Raw genomic sequence first — 20,271 nt, 5'->3', positions numbered from 1 at the left:
TGCCTCTTAGCCCCGCCCCCTACAGTACCTACAGTACCCCCACCGGTTCCCCAAAATCTATGAATCCCCATGACCTTCGGGTTGGTGTTATCCATTTTCTACTCAATCTACCTGTCATATATATTATTTATTTATTTGTCATTTTACATACTAATTTATCCACTTTTCTCCCAACGTGTGCAATTGTAAATTCTTCCACTTCCCTCCCTCCACTTTTTCTTTATCTCACATTTCTCTTTCCGTGTAAAAACAGAAGCACAAACCAATTGATTTCCAAACAACACATTGTCGATCTGATTCTTTTGTATTCAATATGAATGTCTTTGAATTTTTCAAGAAGTTTACATTTTTCCGAATCTCTGCCGTTTTCGGAGCCAGGATGGTCATTTTGAAGCGGGGGAAGTCCTAAATATGGGCGGGGCTTAGAATAGGATCAGGCTTGTCAGTCAAGATCAGGGCTGTGCGAAAAAGGACGAAAAAAACCGTACGAAAAATTTTGAAGTTTCTGCTGAAATTTTCATGAATTTTTAAAAAATTTCATACTCAAAAACTCGTTTCTGTGAATCTATCCTTGAAATACTCACAGTTTTCATACAAATTCAAGGTTTTTACCTCCGAAAAACAAAATTTTTCAGACAGTGTTCTTGAAATTTTTTTTTCGAGTTTTTCGGCTTTTTGGTCAAAAGCTTGTACCTTTTGAAAAATCCGTTGAAAAACTAAATTTTTTCGGATTTTTTCCCATCGTTTCTGATTTTAAAACGGGCATCCGGACAAACATATTTTGTGATAGATACGACATATATCCGGACATCCAGACATCTTGACAGACCGACAGACAGACACAACAACTCTTTTCTTCTCCCCGTTTTCTGGCACTGTGCCAACTTTCCAGTTTCTTTCCAGCATTGACACAAGATTAAAGATCAGAACGTTTCGCGATGGAAAGATCACTTGCAGAAACTTTATTTCCTCTTTTTTCTCTTTTTGTTGCCAGTGGCATTGAGAGAAGAAAGAGAGACATTTATCATTTTTTCGGCAGGTCACTTTTGATATCGGAGGACACCCCACTATCTCTCACGCATCTATTTCACGCCGATCGCATATCTAAATGGCAAATCTTTTGGAATAACAAACCTTCTTTTCTCACTCTTAAAGTTATTAATCACTTTGTCTCTCACGTGGAGAAACAGAAGAATGTGTGTGAAGAGAGAGATGAATAGTGGAGATTGTTGATTTGAAATGTGTTTGAAAAAGAGGTGTTTGGTGGGCTACTGTATGATGTAATGGAATGAATTATAGGAGAGTTATGGGGGAACATCAACATTTTAAGGGGGTACTTGACAGGGACTAACTAAATTTTTATGAAAAATCTGTAGCGCTCTATTGCACACAGAGCAACAAACGGAGATTCCATTGTCAGTACAGACACAGTAATATCCGGGAATTTGACATCCGAACAACTAGACATTGAACATTGATTTTAGGCTCCGCCCCCGAGCCAAAACCAAAATGGGTGGTACTCGCTTTTCAAGTAAAGGATCCTGTAAAAGCAGTTTGAGAGACCTGGCACAAAAATTGAGCCCTGTTTTAAGGGTGGACACGTAGAGTCCAGGACCACCCATACGCGCTCTATTGACAAGAATGGTACACTTTTTGTGTCACGGTAAACTTTCGAACTTCTGTGCATACCGTCGAGAACTTTAGAATTTATTCAACGTTGAAAAATAAATTCTAATGTTCACCACGGTATGCACTAAGTTTGAAAGTTCACCGTGACGCAAAAACTGTACCAAGCTTGTCAATAGGGCGTGTCTGCATAGGTTGTCCTGGACTCTACGTGGGGAAGCCTAAAATTCTATGAAAATCTTGAAATCCGCAATGTCTGCACATATGCTGAAAGATTTCGGTAGAGCGCAGTGGGAAAAACTATTCTTTACTGATATTTGAAAGTGCCCTCTATTGGACTTCCTCCTCACACATTCCAAAAAAACAAACTGATGACGTCCCCCGACTACTGTAGATCATAAGAATCACTGTCCCTTCTCCCCCATCACTTCAAAAGTCAAATTCCCGATAAAACCATGATAAGGTCACCCCTCATAATTGTCTTTATCATTTCCGTCTTCTCTCTGTCATCTTGATTTTTTGCTGCGCCACGTGCTGTCTCGTTTCGCCGAATCCTTTCCCCTGCTATCATATTTTCTCACCCCTTTGAAAGTCATGATTTCGTCATGACCGCGTTCTGAAAAGTCATTATAATGATGATAATTTATAGAAAAAAAAATGAAAATGGGCAATAAAAGCGTAGTTTTAAATGTTTGGAAATTGGGAGTCATAAATGGAATTGAGGTAAAAAAAACACTATGACGGTCATAAAGATAAGGAACGGGGGAGATCGAAATGGCATGATTCTGATTTGTGTTGGAAAAGAGGAATCGGATTGTTTGTTCAAGTTTTATGAAGGAAAATTCGGGAAAATTTTGCAAAATTTTATGAAGTTTGCGATTGTGTATTCTTGCAATTTTTCCGAAGAACAGAACATTTGAGATAAAAAGTGTGCATTTTTGCGTCGTGGTGTTCGCACCAAAAACAACAGATTTTACGAACAATTGAGACTTTTCGTTCAGAACTATTTGGAAATCACGGAATTAAGTTTGTTTTATACATTTTTAACACGAAAATCTTGACATTTTTTTTAGACTTTCAGAAAAAAACACCGAAAACGACACATTTTGCTTTATTTTGACACTTTTCTAGTCAGTTTTTGTTCGATTTTACTCGATTTTGTTGTTTTTAAACTAAATGTTGCTATATTAACGCTCAGTTACCTAAAATACGCAAAAACTTGAAAACTTCGTTCCAAAATTTGAAAAACCGCAAAGTTTTCTTCAAAAATCTGTATTTTTGCGTGACGGTGTTCGCGTCGAATGCAACAAATTTTACGACAAAAAGCTCTAAATTTTTGTCATTTTTATCGTGTGCCACGTGGGTTCTCCGCTTGCAAATCAGAGCAGACCCACTTGTCAGACTAAAATTTAAATTTTTCAGCAAAATCTGTAATTATGCGTGGCGGTGTTTGCATCAAAAGCGCCAAAGTTCACGCAAAAAAACTTGGAAATTTTGGAAATCACCATTTTTCCACGTTTCCGAACTGATTTCTGATCTTCTCTCGATTGCCACGTGTGTACTCCAATAAATCAAAAAATAGGTGCGAAAATCAAACAGAAATCTTCACAATTTTTCATCAAAAACTTTTTTTTCATCATCACGTGGAAAAATAGAAAAAGCGCAAAGCTCACATATATATTTATAATGTTCCGAATTGCGTCATTCTTCCTTTATTTGCTTTTATTTTCTCAGAAAATGGTTGCTTCTCGCTTCTTTTTAAATTTCGCATCTGTTGACCTTTTTTCTCAAATTTCGTACTTTTCTCTCTTGGCCAATTTCTGTTTCCTTGTGACTTCTGTCCACCCATTTTCTCATTATTTTGTTAATTTATGAGTCTGTCTTAATGTGAATTCCACGTTTATCATGCCTAGAAAACTATTTTGTTTTCGTTTTTTTTATTTTCTAGATAACTTTTCTTTCGTTCCTTATCGCCTGCCCTTCATCGACCTCGCTCCGCCCATTTTCACGGGGAAAACAGAAAAAGAGATAGAAAAAAGAGGCGGAGCTTGAGGGAAGGAAAGTTTGCCGTTTTCCAAGAATAAAAGTTTCATTTTCTTCGGTTTTCAACTTGGAAAATTGTGAGTCTTCTTTTCGGTTTGGTTTTCATAGAGTTTTTGAAAAAAAATCAAATTTTTTCCCATTTTTTTCTGAAAAATGATAAAATTTATTCACAGCGCAAATCGATCTTTTGATTTTCCAGTCGTTGGTGTTGCGCAAAAAGAAAACAAAAGCAACAAAATGTTTTAAAGAAAATTCTGCCGACATCGTATGTTTCCGGCGTTTCTTTTTTCTTTGTTCTTCGATTTTCTAAATTTTGCATAGCAACTGAGCAAAAAACAACAAAAGACATATGGTCTTTCGGTGAATACTTCTTTTTTTTTGAAAAAATGACCTGAAAACTGTGTAAAATCTTGGTTTTTCTACTATGTTTTGCAGGAAAATCGAGAATTTTCTCATTTCAGACAACAATTTTCGTAAATTTTTGTCTGAAATTTGAGAAAATTTTGGCTTTTGAGCTATTCAGAATCAGCTGCGAAAAAGAAAATTTCTGAAAAGTGGAATCATTAGTTTTTCTTCGATTTTTCTTTATTTTTATTAAAAACAAGACATTTTCATTCAATTTTGACCATTTTTGCTATAAAATTGCTAGATTATTTATTTTTTCCAACAATTTGGAAGAATTTTCCAGGAATTCCGAGAAACATTCCAGCACGCTTCAAGAATTTCCTTTTTTTTTCTCTTTAAAAAAAAAAGTTGTTTCTTTTAAAATCTCTAAATCCGCTCTTCAGCCGTCTTGAACCCAGCAATCAGCACAAAAACCAAAAGTGCATTCTCTATTTTCTCACGTATTTTGATTGGCACGAGACCTATCCCTAAATTGGATTTTCGTGCGGCTCTCTCCTCTTCTCCACATATTTTTTCCACGTTGTCTCTAACTTCTCTGCCTTCTCTCTCTCTCTCCACCCCTTTTTCGAGAGAGGGAGAGCCACATACATTTTCATTTTATGCGAGATTCATTCTTTTCCGCGTTTCCTTATTTTTTCCTTTCTTTTGTTGTTGTTTTTTCTTCTATTTCTATACATTTCAGAAGAATCTCTGCCACGATGAACGGATCGGTGAACAACGTCGAGAAGCCGAACAAGTATTTTGATAAAAAGGACAAGGCAGACTTTCTCTACCACTTCGGCTTTGGAGTGGACACCCTCGACATCCCAGCAGTTTTTGGGGATACCAAGGTACGAGTTTCGCTCGCAGAGAAATTTTCAGATCTACAGCGTCAAAAAAGGGTTTCTGGGGGGCTTTTGAATCTAGGTAGTGCTAGTTCTCGTGAAAATCCAATTTTTGGCGGTTGATTGCATTTTCAACAGCAACGAACTTGTAGTAAGGTTATTTTTTGAAAACTTCGAGGACGAATGTTCCGAGCCTGAATCAGCCGGCTCTGGGACATTTCGCCACTAGACATTTCACCACCGGACATTTCGCCACCAAAAAAATGGAGAATTTCCAAAGCTTAATAGGGAGAAAAACATACCACTAGTACGCTTTGATTATGCTTATTAAAGTGATGTGCTTTTTTTCCCTATTAAGCTTTGGAAATTCTCCATTTTTCGGTGGCGAAATGTCCCGGAGCCAATCAGCCTAGGGCCATGGAGAACCTAGCTGCGAGATTTTGGTACCTCATGTAGGTCAACACGAAGACGACCTTCTGAAGCTGTCGTTATGAGATTCAGTTTTTATAGACACACGCTAGGCTATATCTATACCAGAGGCTATGCAGATTTTCATGTTCGAGCGGCCCTCAAACTGGAATTATATGAATCGCCGCGTTCGGGTCTGTTGTCAGCAACACTGCAGAGTTAAACTAAAACAGCTCACTTCGCAGGGTCACTCGGGTCACTTTTGATTTCAGAAATGGTATAATTTTAGTCGAATTAGTATTCCTTCCGAATTATAACTAACCTCAGTTCCATCATCTGTAACTTACAGACTGTAAGACAATCTAGTTGTATCCCACATATTTCAAAACCATTGCATCACCCCATCCCTTCTTTTCGTCACTTTAGTTTCGTGTTCCCATGCAAAATGATGCAATCTATCGACTCTATTCATATGCAAAAATGTATACAAAAAGTTATATCTTTGGCCTGAACACACTCTATATTTGGTTGTCATGTGCTTTCCTCCCCGTTTTGAATAACATATTAGCTGCACTAAAACCACATGACAAGGTATCCAGTTTCTCACGATGATCAGAAAAGACCAAAGCACACATTAACAAAAAGGGAAAAAAGAGATCTTCCGTTGCGGGGAATCGAACCCCGGCCTTATGGGTGAGAGCCATAAATCCTAACCACTAGACCACAACGGAGCGTGAAGAACTTTGTTGCCAAAGACATACACATTCCTGTGCCTCCTCCCCCTCTTCCCCTCTCGCCAACTGCCGCCTTCACGCGTAATGTCTATGCCCTGCGGGTATCACCCCTTTACGCTCCGTTGTGGTCTAGTGGTTAGGATTTATGGCTCTCACCCATAAGGCCGGGGTTCGATTCCCCGCAACGGAAGATTCTTTTTTAATTTTTTTCTTTTGAATTTCACTCCAAAACATTCAATATTTTCAGTTCGTGTGCACCGGAGGATCCCCAGGACGCTTCAAGCTGTACGCAGAATGGTTCGCCAAGGAGGCTAACATTCCATGCTCCGAGAATCTCTCCCGATCCGATCGTTTCGTGATCTACAAGACTGGCCCGATTTGCTGGATTAATGTGAGTTTAATTGGCTTAAAACTGCTTCTATTTTCTCGTTTCCAGCACGGAATGGGCACCCCATCATTGAGTATAATGCTCGTCGAATCGTTCAAGCTTATGCACCACGCCGGCGTTAAAAACCCAACATTCATCCGGTTGGGCACATCAGGAGGTATCGGAGTGCCACCGGGAACCGTCGTCGTGTCGACTGGAGCAATGAACGCGGAGCTCGGTGACACCTACGTTCAAATCATTGCCGGAAAGCGGATTGAACGACCGACTCAGCTCGACAGTGCCGTCCGAGAGGCTCTTGTTGAGGTTGGAAACGAGAAAAACATTCCGGTTGAGACCGGAAAGACAATGTGCGCCGACGACTTCTATGAGGGACAAATGCGGCTGGACGGATACTTCTGTGATTACGAGGAGGAGGATAAGTACGCATTCTTGAGAAAATTGAACGGATTGGGAGTCAAAAATATCGAAATGGAATCGACTTGCTTCGCCAGCTTCACGTGCAGAGCTGGATTCCCATCCGCTATCGTTTGCGTCACTCTTCTTAATCGTATGGATGGAGATCAGGTGAGAGAGAGAGTGGAAATTGCAGATTTTGAAATTTTTGGATTTTCTTGGAGAAAGTTGATATTTTCCTTCGTTGTTTCGATTTCTTGACAAGAATTTTCGAAAACATTGAACATTTCAATTTTTGTGCCTTTTAAGAAAAAATTATTTGAAAAATGGAGGTTTTCCAAGTTATATAAGTTATTTTCTGTGAAAATGCTCAAAAAATGAGTTTTGCATTGAAAAATTCTGAAATTTTTTATTGTTTTCAAGATTTTCTCGAAAAAGTTTATTGAAAATAAGAAATTTTTCAAATTTTCACTAAAATTTCAGACGATGAAAAATTAGTGATTTCCACGAATTCAGACAAAATTTGAGGATACTTTTACGATTTTTCCCCACTCGAAATTATCAGAAAAATCAATTTTCTAGCCTGAAAAATTTCCAGAATTATCGTTACCAATTCTTAAATCAATTCTCATAATTTCAGGTCCAAATTCCAAAGGAGAAGTACATCGAGTACGAGGCGCGTCCATTCCATCTCGTCACCGCCTACATTCGCAAAGTGACCGGCATCTGAAGATTCTCGAACTCTTTTGCTTTATTACAATAGTATTCATCTCTCTTCTCTTTATTGCATTCTCTGAAAATGACTCCCACTTCCACTAACCCCGCAGATTTCTTATGAATTTCCCCCCATGTGATTGACTTCTCCTATGAAAAAACTTCCCAATGTAAATAAGAGTATTTAGATTTCAATATTTATTTTTAACTTTTTAGGTAAAAAATCACAGAAAAAACACGCGACAACAGATGAGAGAGAGAAATGAGAGAAAAGGCACTTTTTAGAAAAGAGAAAAATTGGAAAAAAAGGCACAAACACGTAATCGTAGGGGGGAGAAAAAGCTGAATGATGTGAATAGTCAATTAAATATAATTAAATAATTAAAATTTATAAATTACAAATTTTGGTTCACAAAAACCCTGAGCAATGTGTTAGTTTTGTGGAAGAGATTTCAGAGAAGTGTTGGGGGAAAAGGGGGCGGAGCTTAAAAATCAATAATTAAATAATTAACAAAAAATGGAATGTAACAAGTATGTAATTAAGAGAAATTCTTATCAGTGCAGTGAGAAGAAAATCTTTTTTTTTTGGATTTTAAAAATTTTTGGCGGGAAAAAGTTTCGAAAAATTTCAAAAGAATTTTTTTTCAAAATGTTCTAAAACCCAATTTCCGATTCCAAATCGATTGTTTTCGGTTTCTTTGAGCATAAGTAGATCAAAATGGCTGAGCAAACGGCGAACGAGCTCACGGCGATGAGCAACGGAGCCATTTTCACGCAGATTGATGACGTCAGAGGGTCGGTGGACGTGGATGCCACGTGGTGAGAAGTGACGTCTTCATCAGAAGACGTCGTCATGTCGGAAGAGTCGTGGACGTTGATGATGGAGGAGACGGCGAGCGATTCGACGCCAGACATCTGAAAAATTGGGGTTTTATAGGAAAAAGTCGAGAAAATTCGCTCTATTGAGAAGTGCGATAGAGCGAATTTGCAGTTTTTGTGTTTTTTTTATGTTGAAAAGTGCGAAATTGCGATAGAGCGCGTTTGGAACATTCTGAATATTGAACTTAGCGACAGAGCGTGATTGCATCAGGTAGAATTTCAAAAGTTTTGCCCCGAAAAAATGACCGAGTTATCATCAGAGCGCATTGACAATTTTTTGATTTTAATGTAAAATAGTGTGAAATTACGATAGAGCGCATTAAAAAAATTCAAAAAAAAAGTGCCTAACTGCGATAGGGCGCACTTGCATAAGCTCAAAGAGGAAGCTTGCTATTAGCTCGGCACAGTTCTAACAACTGCGTTCCACCGAAATGCCCTTGAGAAATGTCTCTTTTTCTCTGAGTCTCTCAATTTCGCACACTATTTTCTTTAGTTTCGGTAGAGCGCGATTGTAAGAAGCGTGTCGTGCTACTAGCAGGTTACACGATTTCAAAATTTTTCAATAGAGCGCATTTGCAACGGGGAGTGTCGAAATAGTTAAATTGCAATAGAGCGCGTTTCCAATTTTTCAAATTTCAACAAAAGTAACGAACCAAAACCATCTCCTGCCGAATCTCGTCATTCAAAACGGGCGACGTCGTGTGATGATGTCTTCTGAATCTTGCCGACGAGATGCATGATGGTACATTGCACTGTCCGACACACGGATTACAATCGCATTGGAATCGGATCATCGAACTGTCCGGCCATTTGAATGTTCTGGAATTTGCTTATGGTATAAGGGTTCCAGTCCCGTAAAAAAACTTACCTAAACACGGCTTGCACTTTTGCTGACGTGGCAGCCGACCATTGTGGGAACAGAGACTCGTCGATTGCACATCCTTGATCGTCAGTCAACGTGTATCTCTCACCACTTTCAATATTCACAGCGAAACAATTTCTTGGCAAAATGCCAAAGTTTTCGGCGGGAGTCACTTCCAGCGCGAGTTTCAACGTGTCTCCAACCATAGCAGAGCTGATTGACGAGTGTTGGTCATTCGATACGGAGAGACGGCAGATCGGAGCAAGTGTCGAGTTTTTGTCGGTGAGAGTTGACGTCGTGGCGAGCTCCGAGACGTTCACGTGGGATTCCACGGCACGCGATCCGATTGGATATTGGCATCGGAGGTCGTAGGAGTCGGCTTTGTTGGTGAGGAACATTGCGTGTTTCTGCACGACTACGGTAGATGCCATCGTGTGCTGGAAAGATTAAATTGTATTTAAAATGGTACATTGGGTATGCTGGAACGCCCTTTCATAGACAAGAACCGGGTCGGTTTGTGGCGGCCCGTTTCAGAACCGCCCGGATTAGAACTGTCCGAAATAGAACCGCTAAGAATCAGAATCGATGGTTAAACGACGGTTCTGTTTCTGGTGCAGTTCTGACTTTTACGAGTTCTTATTCGGGTGGTTCTGATAAAGGGCACCTTTCGTCATCGCAGTTAAGTCATCGAAATGTGTACACCCTGCGCCTCAACATTTCTAGTACGTGAGACGGTTCCTCAGGTTACACTTTTGACTGGCACGCGGAGAGTCGAGGGTTCGATTCCGCGTGGATCGGAAATCCTTCTTTTTTCTTTTTTGCATTTGTGAAATGGATTTTTGATCTGTTTAGGTCTTTTAGTTGGTTTGCCTGCCAAAAAATCATATATTTTCGGTCAAAATCTGTCAAAAATTGGCGAAAACATCGATTTTTCTAGTTCTTCCACAAGTTTCCTGGCATTCCGACTCATTTTTTCTCATTTTTTAAATTCATCACAATATCAAAAAGTTGTTGTTTCTGATAAACGCGACCATTCGGGGTGCGGTAGGGGTACGGTACTTACTTTAATGTCACCACAAAAAAGCACTTACATTATCCAAAAGTTGAACATCACAATGCTGGAATGCCACCTTGAATACATACGGTTTGTGAGAATTGAGCAAAGAGCTGAAGGATTTGGAGCAATAAGGATTCTCGGCTTGTCCCTTCACAAAGATTTTTCCCTCGAATTCAGATGTCTCGTTGCCAAGAACAAGAGTCATTCCGTCCGCTTCGCAGTACACTGAAAATTCTCATGTTGGATTTTATGGTGACACGGCTGTCAAGTGCGCTCTACTAATAAGGATTACGGTCACTCACCCGAAAGTTTTCCTTGATTCACATGTGGCACACAAGTGATTCCATCCCCAACATGACCGTCTGGACACGTGCAGACATGGGATCCAAACGTGTTTCTACACGTGGCGACACGATCACATCTATGTGTTTTCTCACTACACTCATCGATATCTGCACATGTTTCTGACCCGGAAAGAGTTGAATTCCGACGGAATCCTGGTTTACAGATGCATTCGCCGGAGATACAGAGTTGAGAGGCGGCGTCACATGGGGTCGCACACGAGCTGACGTCGGATAGATCTTGTTGATTGGCGGGTTCTGGAAATATTGAATTATTATCTGATAGTTACAGAGCTTTTTGTCTTTTTTGCATGTGCGCTCTATTGGGAAAGCGCCGTGTACTCCTCGTGGACAAGTGAACATTTCGTTTTTCATCGTTTTTGAGCGTTTTTGTTCGTTTTTGCAATTTTTCTCTAAAAGTATTGTTTCTAGAGAAATAAACCCTTTTTGACGGTTTTTTCAGTGCAAGAATACATGAAAATCGCCAAAAAAGTTCAAAATCAAAAACTATAGTTCTCCACGAGGAGTACACGATCTTTTCTTTAATTTTATAAATAATTTTTGTGAGAAAATATTAATTATGACAAATTCTATGTGAAAATCTAGTTTTCTCAATGAAAATATGTCAAAATGGATTAAAAAACTGAAACTTTCAAAAATTCAAGTTTGACTTATCCACGCGGAGTACACGGGGAGAAATCGGATTCTTGCTGTTTTTTTGAAGGAAAATGTTGATTTTAGATTTATTTTATGTAAAAATCTCATTTTCTGGTAAGATTAAGGAAAACCTTCTTATTTCAGCACAACAGTGCAAAGCGTAAGGTCTGCAATGAAAATACTTGAATTTTTCCGAGTCGCGTTGCGTGCGCGTCGCGGTTAATGTTGAAAGATACGACGAATAAACGTAAAATTTGAATTGGGCACTCAGTCAAGTCTTTTTTGAAACCGTTGTCCGACTGAGCGCATTTCCGCGACTTTACCCCTCACACTGCTGTGTTTCAGCTTGTCCACGTGAAGTACACGAGCCCTCAACACTCACCTTTAGCCACCAAGGAGGTACACTTGTAGAATGGATCTCCCTTGAATCCATGTCGGCAGATACAGCTTCCGGTTGGCAAGCAGATAGCGTTCTTCGCGCAGACAGACTTATCAGTTCTACATGATTTCTGTGGGAAGCATGATACTCCATTTCCAGAGAATCCGGATGAACATTGACACTGACGGGATTCTGGATTGCATACGGCATTCGGATGACAGATTCCAGTGAAATGAACACAGTCTAATGGGTCAGGTACACAACAGAGACCGTTTCCAAAATACCCTGGATTACACTTGCAAGAGGTTCCACCGACACAATGAGCGTTGGCATCACATTGAGAGCAATTGCTGGCTCTCTCGTGAATCGAGACACACTTCACACCATCCCCAGTGAATCCTGGCAGACAATGACATCTTCTATTCTGGCAGATGGCTTCTGGAGAGCACAGATTGTCTCGGAGCACACAATCCTGGGGGTGTGGAGAGCACACGTATCCGTCGCCAATGTATCCGGCGTCACATTCGCACGATCTCGTCGAGTTGTCGCATTTCGCGTTGTCGGCGCAGAGAGATGGGAGGGAGATGCAGTCGGCGGTGCTCTTCTTTGAGCATACTGTAGTTCCGTCGCCGATGAAGCCGTCGCGACAGATGCAGACGCCGGTGGAGGGCTCGCATGTGGCAAGCGAGTGACAGGTTACGGTAGAGCAGAGGGATGCTGGAAATGGGAAGATAATTAGAAGGTTAGCGAGGGGATGGAATAGTTTTGGTAGTTTTATGTTTGTCTGTCTGTCTGTCTGTCTGTCTGCTTGTCCGGATGTCCCAAGCACCGAAAATCAGCTTTTTTCACATTTGAAAATTATCCAAAATTAACTTTCTGATCTGTCTGTGTGTCTGGATGTCCGGATGTCCACAGAAAATCCAATTTTTGCTGTTTCCCGGATTGGAAATTCTATATTTTAGGTGTTTTGTTTGTCCGCCCGTCTGTCTGTCTGTCTGTCCGAATGTCCAGATGTCCACACACAAAAATTCAAAAAATGTCAGCTTTTACTGTATTCCGAATTATTAGATTTCAGATTCTCAGTGTTTTTGAGAATGTTATATCTGAATTCCCTATTCTCTATTTATCCTAGTGTTCATCTGTCTGTCTGTCTGTCTGTCTGTCTGTCTGTCTATCTCTCTGTTTGTCCGGATGTCCACGTGCTCAGATATTCAAATTAGTACGAACAATGAATGCTTGTATGACTAGAACCATTTTTCAAATTCTGGACATCCGGATGTCTGTCGGCGTGTCCGAATGTCGGGATATCCGAGTATATTGTTTTTCTGTCTGTCTGTCTGTATGTCTGTTTATCCAGATGTCTGCATCTTCAAAAATTTTCAACAACGGAGTTTTTTTGTTTTTCAAATAGGTTTGTGATTTCTCTAGTATATCGAAATATGAGTAAATGTCTCTCTGTGTGTAACAGAGTCCGGATGTCCCAATTTAAGGAAAAATGTTTGTCTATCTGTCTGTCTGTTTATCCGGATGTCCGCATTATCAAAAATCAGCAAAAAACGAAATTTGGAATTTGTTTTAAACAATCGAGATTTCTCTTGCATCTCACTTTTAATGAAATGTCTGTCTGTATCTCAAGAAATCCGGATGTCCCAATTTAAGGAAAAATAGATATCTGTCTGTCTGTCTGTCTGCCTGTCTGTCTGTTTGTCTGTTTGTCCGAATGTCTCCTTTCTCAAAAACGCCAAAACAACCTCGACATTGTTTGGAAGTTTTGATGCAATTAAAATTCAAAGTCTGTCTGTGTATCTGTGCGTCCAGATGTCTGTCTGTTTGTACGGATGTCCTCAAACTTTAAGTCTGTGTCTGTCGGTGTGTCCCAATGTCCGTATGTCCTCTTTCTTTTTTAAATGAATAACTGGAGAATAAATTGCTCATGCCATTAACAAAAATTGTCAAAATTATTCTAGTTTTCATGCTGAAATTATCAGTTTCAGATGGATGCATCATGCCTCGAAAATTAATAAAAAATATGAAACTTATTATCACGGCACACACTTCTTACAACTGCGCTCTACCGAAACCGATGAAAATTTCGGTGGAGCGCAATTGTAAGAACAGTGTCGAGCGAATATATGAAACCAAGTTCTCAAGTTTTCCATGCAAAACAATTTGTTTCAAATCAAGACGTCATGCCCATATCTCCATATCACTTACGTGCTTCTGTAGTCGTGGTAGAAGACGTGGAGCTAGAAGACGTCGTCGTCGTCTCCTCCTCCACCTCTTCTCCATAACCTCCGTTGTTAGTTGGGGCAGATGACGTCGTGAACATTCCAGCAGGCGGTTGGATGCTCGGTGGTCCACGGTTACCTTGAGAGACATGCGGTTTTAATAAAGAAAAATCATGCCAGACAAACAAAAAAGTTCAAAAATTTGAAAAAAAACTTTTTTCCCAAAAAATTTCAAAAATAATCCCTACCTGAAGTGGTAGCCTTTGCAGTCGTTGGTGCTGGTGGTTGTGGAGAAGTTGTTGTGGATTCTGATTCTGAAGACGTTACGATAGAAGACGTGGTGAGATTCTGACGGTGTGGCCGCAGATCATCGGGTGTTCCGGTGATTAGACGAACACGTGGAGTTGTTGTGGAGACAGATGACGTCACAGATGGGGATTCAGAAGACGTGACAGGTACGGTGGTGACTTCTGGAGACTTGGACGGTGTGACAGGAGCTTCAGAAGTCTTAGAAGACGTGGAAGTGGCTTCTGGAGAGTTAGACGACACAGTGACAGATTCAGATGTACCAGTTGGTGAGGGGTTTGACGTCACAGAAGATTCAGAAGACGTGACAATGACAGATTGGGATTTAGAAGACTTTACAGGGGATGTAGACGTGACAGGTGTTTCAGAAGACGCTTTAGACGACACAGTTGTAAATTCTGAAGATTCAGAAGACGTCACAGATTCAGAAGACGTTGTGCTAGATTCTGGAGTCGTTTCAGAAGGTGTTGACTTCCCGACAGACTCCTCAGAAGACGTGACTTCTTCTGAAGTAGTAGAAGGTGATTCTGAAGACGTGACAGGTACAGTGGTGGCTTCTGGAGACTTGGACGACGTGATAGGAGCTTCAGAAGACGTTGAAGACGCAGACGACACTGTGACAGATTCAGACGTACCAGATGGTGAGGGTTTTGACGTCACAGTAAATTCAGTAGTCTTAGAAGACGTTGCGGTGGTTTCTGGAGCCTCGGACGACACAGTGACAGTTTCAGAAGGGGCAGAAGGCGTCGTGGATGACTTGACGTCTTCTGGAGACACAGATTTCGGCGTTACAGGTGATTCTGACAGTGGAGACTTTTCAGATGACGTCACTGGTGATTCAGAAGATGATTTTGGTGACGTGGACTTCACAGACACTTCAGAAGACGTGGACAACACACTTGGAGATTCAGTGACAGGTTTTGGAGACGTACCAGGTGCTTCAGAAGACGTTGTGCTGGATTCTGGAGAAAATGACAATCCGACAGGCTCTTCAGAAGACGTGGCTTCTTCTGAAGGAGTAGAAGACGTCACAGGTGATTTAGAAGACGTTACAGGAACGGTGGTGACATCTGGAGTATCTGGAGCCCCGGTGCTTGAAGATTCAGTGACTTTTTTATCAGAAACAGACACTTCTGGTTCTGGTGTGGACTTCACAGGTGCGACAGGGGATTCAGATGACGTGGTGAGCTTCTCACGTCCAAATGTAGACGTGACAGGTGATTCAGAAGACGTGACGGTTTCAGAAGTGGTCTTACTTGTTTGAGTTGGCGCTTCAGATGACAGTGTCGTCGTGGATTCTGATTCTGGAGCTTTTGATGGAGCAGCAGTCAGAATCAGGGATTCAGAAGTTGTTGACTCTTCAGAAGACGGTGTTGTAGTCGCTTCGGTAACAGATTCTGAAGATTTGGAAGTTGGAATTGATTCAGAAGATTCAGAAGATGTGGACGGCGACGGTGACGTGGTTATTGGTGTTCGACCTTGTTTGAACGGTGTCGTGGTGGCTTCTGGAGCTTCAGAAGACGTCACGGTGGGTTTAGAAGACGAAGGGACAGAAACAGTTGTTGATTCAGAAGGCTTTGAGCTTTCAGAAGACGTCGTAGTGGATTCTGGAGATTCTGGAGTCTGAGTGAGCTCATGAATTCTGACGGACACGGTTAGTGAGTCTTCTGTAGACGTGGGGACTCCCTCATCGACAGCTGGAGTCGTCAGAGGGTCAGATGACGTCGTAGATGACACAGATGGTGATGTAGAAGACACTTCAGACTGCACAGTTGTGGATTCTGGAGATTTAGAAGACGTCACAGATACAGGAGACGTCGTGCTAGATTCTGGAGTGTTTCCAGAAGGTGTTGATTCAAATGACAATCCAACAGGCTCTTCAGAAGACGTGACTTCTTCTGAAAGAGTAGAAGGTGATTCAGAAGACGTGACAGCTACAGTGGTGACTTCTGGAGACTTAGATAACGTGACAGGAGCTTCAGTAGGTGTTGAAGACGCAGACGACACTGTGACAGATTCAGACGTACCAGTTGGTGAGGGTTTTGAGGTCACAGGTGATTCTGACGAAGTGGTTTTGTCTGGGACCGGTGTAGACGTCACAATGGATTCAGAAGGCTTTGAAGACGTCGTGGTGGCTTCTGGAGCCTCAGACGACACAGATGTACCAGAAGAAGGCGTGGTGTCTTCTGGAGACACAGATTTTGACGTCACAGGTGATTCAGAAGACGTGACTGCTTCAGGTGCTTTGGAAGTGGTCTTACTTGGTGTTGATGGCGCTTCAGATGACGCTGTCGTCGTGGATTCTGATGCTGGAGCCTTCGATGGAGCAGCAGTCAGAATCAGGGATTCAGAAGTTGGTGACTCTTCAGAAGACGTTGTGGTGGCTTCTGGAGCCTTGGACGACACAGTTGTGCCAGAAGGAGTCGTGGAAGACTGCACGCCTTCTGTAGACACAGATTTCGACGTCACAGGTGCTTCAGAAGTCTCAGAAGACGTGCTAACTTCTGTTACAGGACTTTCTGAACTAGTGACAGTTTCAGAAGACGTGACACTTGGTTTTGTAGTTTCAGAAGGCTCTGAAGACGTGACAGTTTCAGAAGACGTGGTGGTGCTCACTTCTGGAGACTTGGACGATACAGATGAAGACGTGGTGACTTCTGGTGGTGCAGAAGAGGACACAATACCTTGAGTTGTTGTACTAGAATCAGGTTTTCCAGATTCAGTGGATTTCGTCACCGACGTCTCCTCGTCAATCTCGATCTTCTCTCGATTCGGTTGCTTCTTCTCGTCGACTACACATTTGTCGTCCAATTTCTTGAATCCTGTCAAGCAGACACACTTGAATGAGCCGATCGTGTTCTCGCATTTCGAGTTCTCGTCATCGCACATTCCAGCGTTATTGCACTCGTCGACGTCTGCAATTTCTAGAAGTTATAGGAGGAATGGAGGTGTCTGTCTGTGTGTCCGGATGTCCAGATGTCCAAGTTTTAAGTTTTTTAAACAAAGCTGTAACCCTTGGTTTCTGTTCATAAGACAATTTCTGTCTGTGTGTCCAGATGTCCGGATGTGTCAATTTTTTCAAAAAAAGTCTGTCTGACTGTCCGGATGTCCCAAGTACCAAAAATTTGTTTCTTTTCACATTCAAAATCATCTAAAATTAATTTTCTGATCTGTCTGTGCGTCCGGGTGTCCGGATGTCCTAACACCAAGAGTTCTTGTTAGAGCAATCAGAATTTTAAATGTTCGATTCAATGTCTGTCTGTCTGTGTGTCTGGATATCTGGATGTCCACAGAAAAATTCAAAATTTTCCTTTTTTAGACATTCTATTTTTTTTTGGATTTTTGTCTGTCCAAATGTCTGTCTGTATGTACGTCCGGGTGTCCGGATGTCCAAGAATTCCATAACCGAATATTCTATGTAAAATTCAATGTCTGACTGCTTGTTTGTCTCGATGTCCGGATGTCCACAGAGACAAAAAATCAAAAGCTTCTAAAAACTTTCAAATTTTACTTTATTCCGGATTTCTAGATTTCAGATTCTCAGGGTTTTTCGAGAATGCTCTCCCCTTTGTTTCTATATATCCTGATGTCCACCTGTCTGTCTGTCTGTCCAGATGTCCTCTCTCTCCCAAATGCCAACTCACCATCACACATCATTCCATCTCCAATAAATCCATCCGGACAACTACAGAAATGCGAGTCCGGCAGAATATCAATACACTCCGCATGCTTATTACAATCATTCTTCTGAGCACACAATCCAGAAATTTGCAGAGATTGACATGTTCCATTGATTGGATGATGTCCCGGAAGACAAGCACCACACTGTGGAACCTCTTCTTCATCTACAGTACACTGCTTCTTCTCGAGCTCGCAGAGGCGAGACCACTCCTCTGTGCAACTCGTTTTGTCGGATTTGGAGGGGGAGGGCTCTTCTATTTTTGTGCAGTGCGCACCGTCTCCAGTGTATCCGGCCATGCATTTACAGCCACACGATCCCATTCGATTGATGCACATAGCCATACTGTCGCAACCAGCCATACCACGGTCACACTCGTCGATGTCTGGAAATGGTGTACTTGTAGGTGGTGTTTTGATGCTTAGTAATGTATTTTACACTAGATTAGACGTATATTTTTGTAGTTGACAACTTTTTTTACGGACACACCCCAGCAAGTTACATATGGACAAAACAATTTCTCATTCAAATCGTCCCATTTCAGTGCAAAATCGAGTGATTTTTGAGCGGTCTCCTTAAAATGACCATGACTTTCTAGGAAGAACTCGTACAAAAAAGATGTTAACTACAAAAATGAGGAATATAAAATTTTGCACATTTTTGTAATTGACAAATTTTTGAAAACTTTTCTGGTTTTTGAGATATGAAAGCGCAAAAATGGTCTAACGTTTTGCTCTACTATAGACGAATCTTTAAAGGCACGTAACTCAAAAACCGAAAGAACTATCAAAAAGTTGTGAACAATAAAAATGAAATTTTCGTGAAATTTTCCACATTTTTGTAGTTTGTAGTTTTTGTTCATGCTAGTTCAGAGATATGAAAGCGCAAAGAATGCAGATTCTCGAACCCTATCTTGCCTTTCAAGGTGCATAACTCAGAAAATGAACAAGGTAGCAAAAAGTTGTCAACTGCAAAATTAAAACTCTAAACTTGATCTACACAGTGAATACAATTTCAAAATTATCCCACCATTCTAGGCACCGTGAAACGCTTTCAAAGTTCTCTACGATTTAAACTATCGAGCTCAAGTCAAATTCCACCTCAATTCAATGATAACTCACCAGTACAAACACCTCCTTCTCCCTCGTATCCCTCTGCACATTCACACTTGAACGATCCCTCGGTATTCACACAAACCGCCGACGCCGGATCACAATTGTTTCTATTCTCCTCACACTCGTCGATATCCACACAGGAGTTGCTCTCCTTCTCAAACCGGAAACCAGGTTCACATTCACAAACGGACGATAGGGATCCGTTGAATATACGGACGGATAGACAGGAGACATGATCCACTCTACCACAGAACTTCTCGACGTCTTCACAACTTCTCTCCAGCGGATTCGTGCACTTCTTGATGCCATCTCCCTCGAATCCAGAGTGACATTCACACTTGAATGACCCCTCGAGATTTGTGCATTCAGCGTGTGGATGACATGGATGTTTCTCGTCGCATTCATTGATATCAGTGCACATGAATCCATCTCCACGGTATCCTGACTTACAGGAGCACGAGAATGTTCCATTGAGGTTGACACAGTTGGCACTCTTGGAGCATGGGTTGGCTTCACACTCATCAATATCCTCGCATGTTGTTCCAGATTTCTTATATCCAGACATACATTTCTTGCACTCCACAGATCCATCCGATGTATCTACCTCGCAAGACATATTACTCTCAGCGCAATGGCTCTTACTGCTCTGTTCAGTATCACATGGCTTCTTGGTGTTTGGCACACAATGATATCCATCTCCAAGGAATCCGTTCTCACATTCACATGAATAAGTGCCAGGCTTGTTAACACATTGAGCATTGGCTCCGCAGCACGTTGAGTTGTGTTCCGTGCACTCGTCGATGTCTTCGCATGAGCCATCGTCAGTTTTACGGAATCCTGTGGGGCAGAAGCAGGCGTATCCTCCGATGAAATTCTGGCAACGGGCGGTCTCGTGGCACTTGTGGTCTCCTGTGGCGCATTCGTCGACGTCTGGAAAATTGGGATGTCTGTTTGTCTAGATGTCCTGATGTCACTACATAAGCTACCTAGTTAGCTATCACAAAGAAAAAAGTGAATATTCTATAAGTATTTTAAATTTTTCTAAATATCTGCAGATCTGTGTGTCCGGATGTCCCCATTTTGTTTGTATTTCGGATTATCCGGATGTCCAGAAGGATTTTTCCTCTTAGAAATGAATGTGTTACGTCGGAAAGTCCGAAAATCCGTCTGTGTCTCCAGATTTCCAGATGTCGGACTTTTGTGAATTTTCTATTAACTTGTGTAAATGCCTGC

The 20,271-nt window shown here is 41.3% G+C and overlaps 1 protein-coding gene across 1 annotated transcript; it reads left to right on the top strand.

The window, feature by feature from the left end:
• Positions 1–4,772: 4,772 nt before the first annotated feature.
• Positions 4,773–7,551, top strand: GCK72_009060 (uncharacterized protein; the record flags this gene model as incomplete). The annotated part of the gene is made up of 4 exons (XM_003095854.2): positions 4,773–4,904; positions 6,288–6,431; positions 6,477–6,992; positions 7,462–7,551. 4 exons carry the CDS (start codon positions 4,773–4,775, stop codon positions 7,549–7,551), a joined length of 882 nt encoding a protein of 293 aa, XP_003095902.2.
• Between the last annotated feature and the right edge of the window lie 12,720 nt (positions 7,552–20,271).

Source organism: Caenorhabditis remanei, chromosome III (genome assembly GCF_010183535.1).
Source record: "Caenorhabditis remanei strain PX506 chromosome III, whole genome shotgun sequence".
Classification (NCBI taxonomy): Eukaryota; Metazoa; Nematoda; class Chromadorea; order Rhabditida; family Rhabditidae; genus Caenorhabditis; species Caenorhabditis remanei.
The sequence above is the reverse complement of the archived record's forward strand: the minus strand, read 5'-3'. Positions and strand labels throughout refer to the sequence as shown.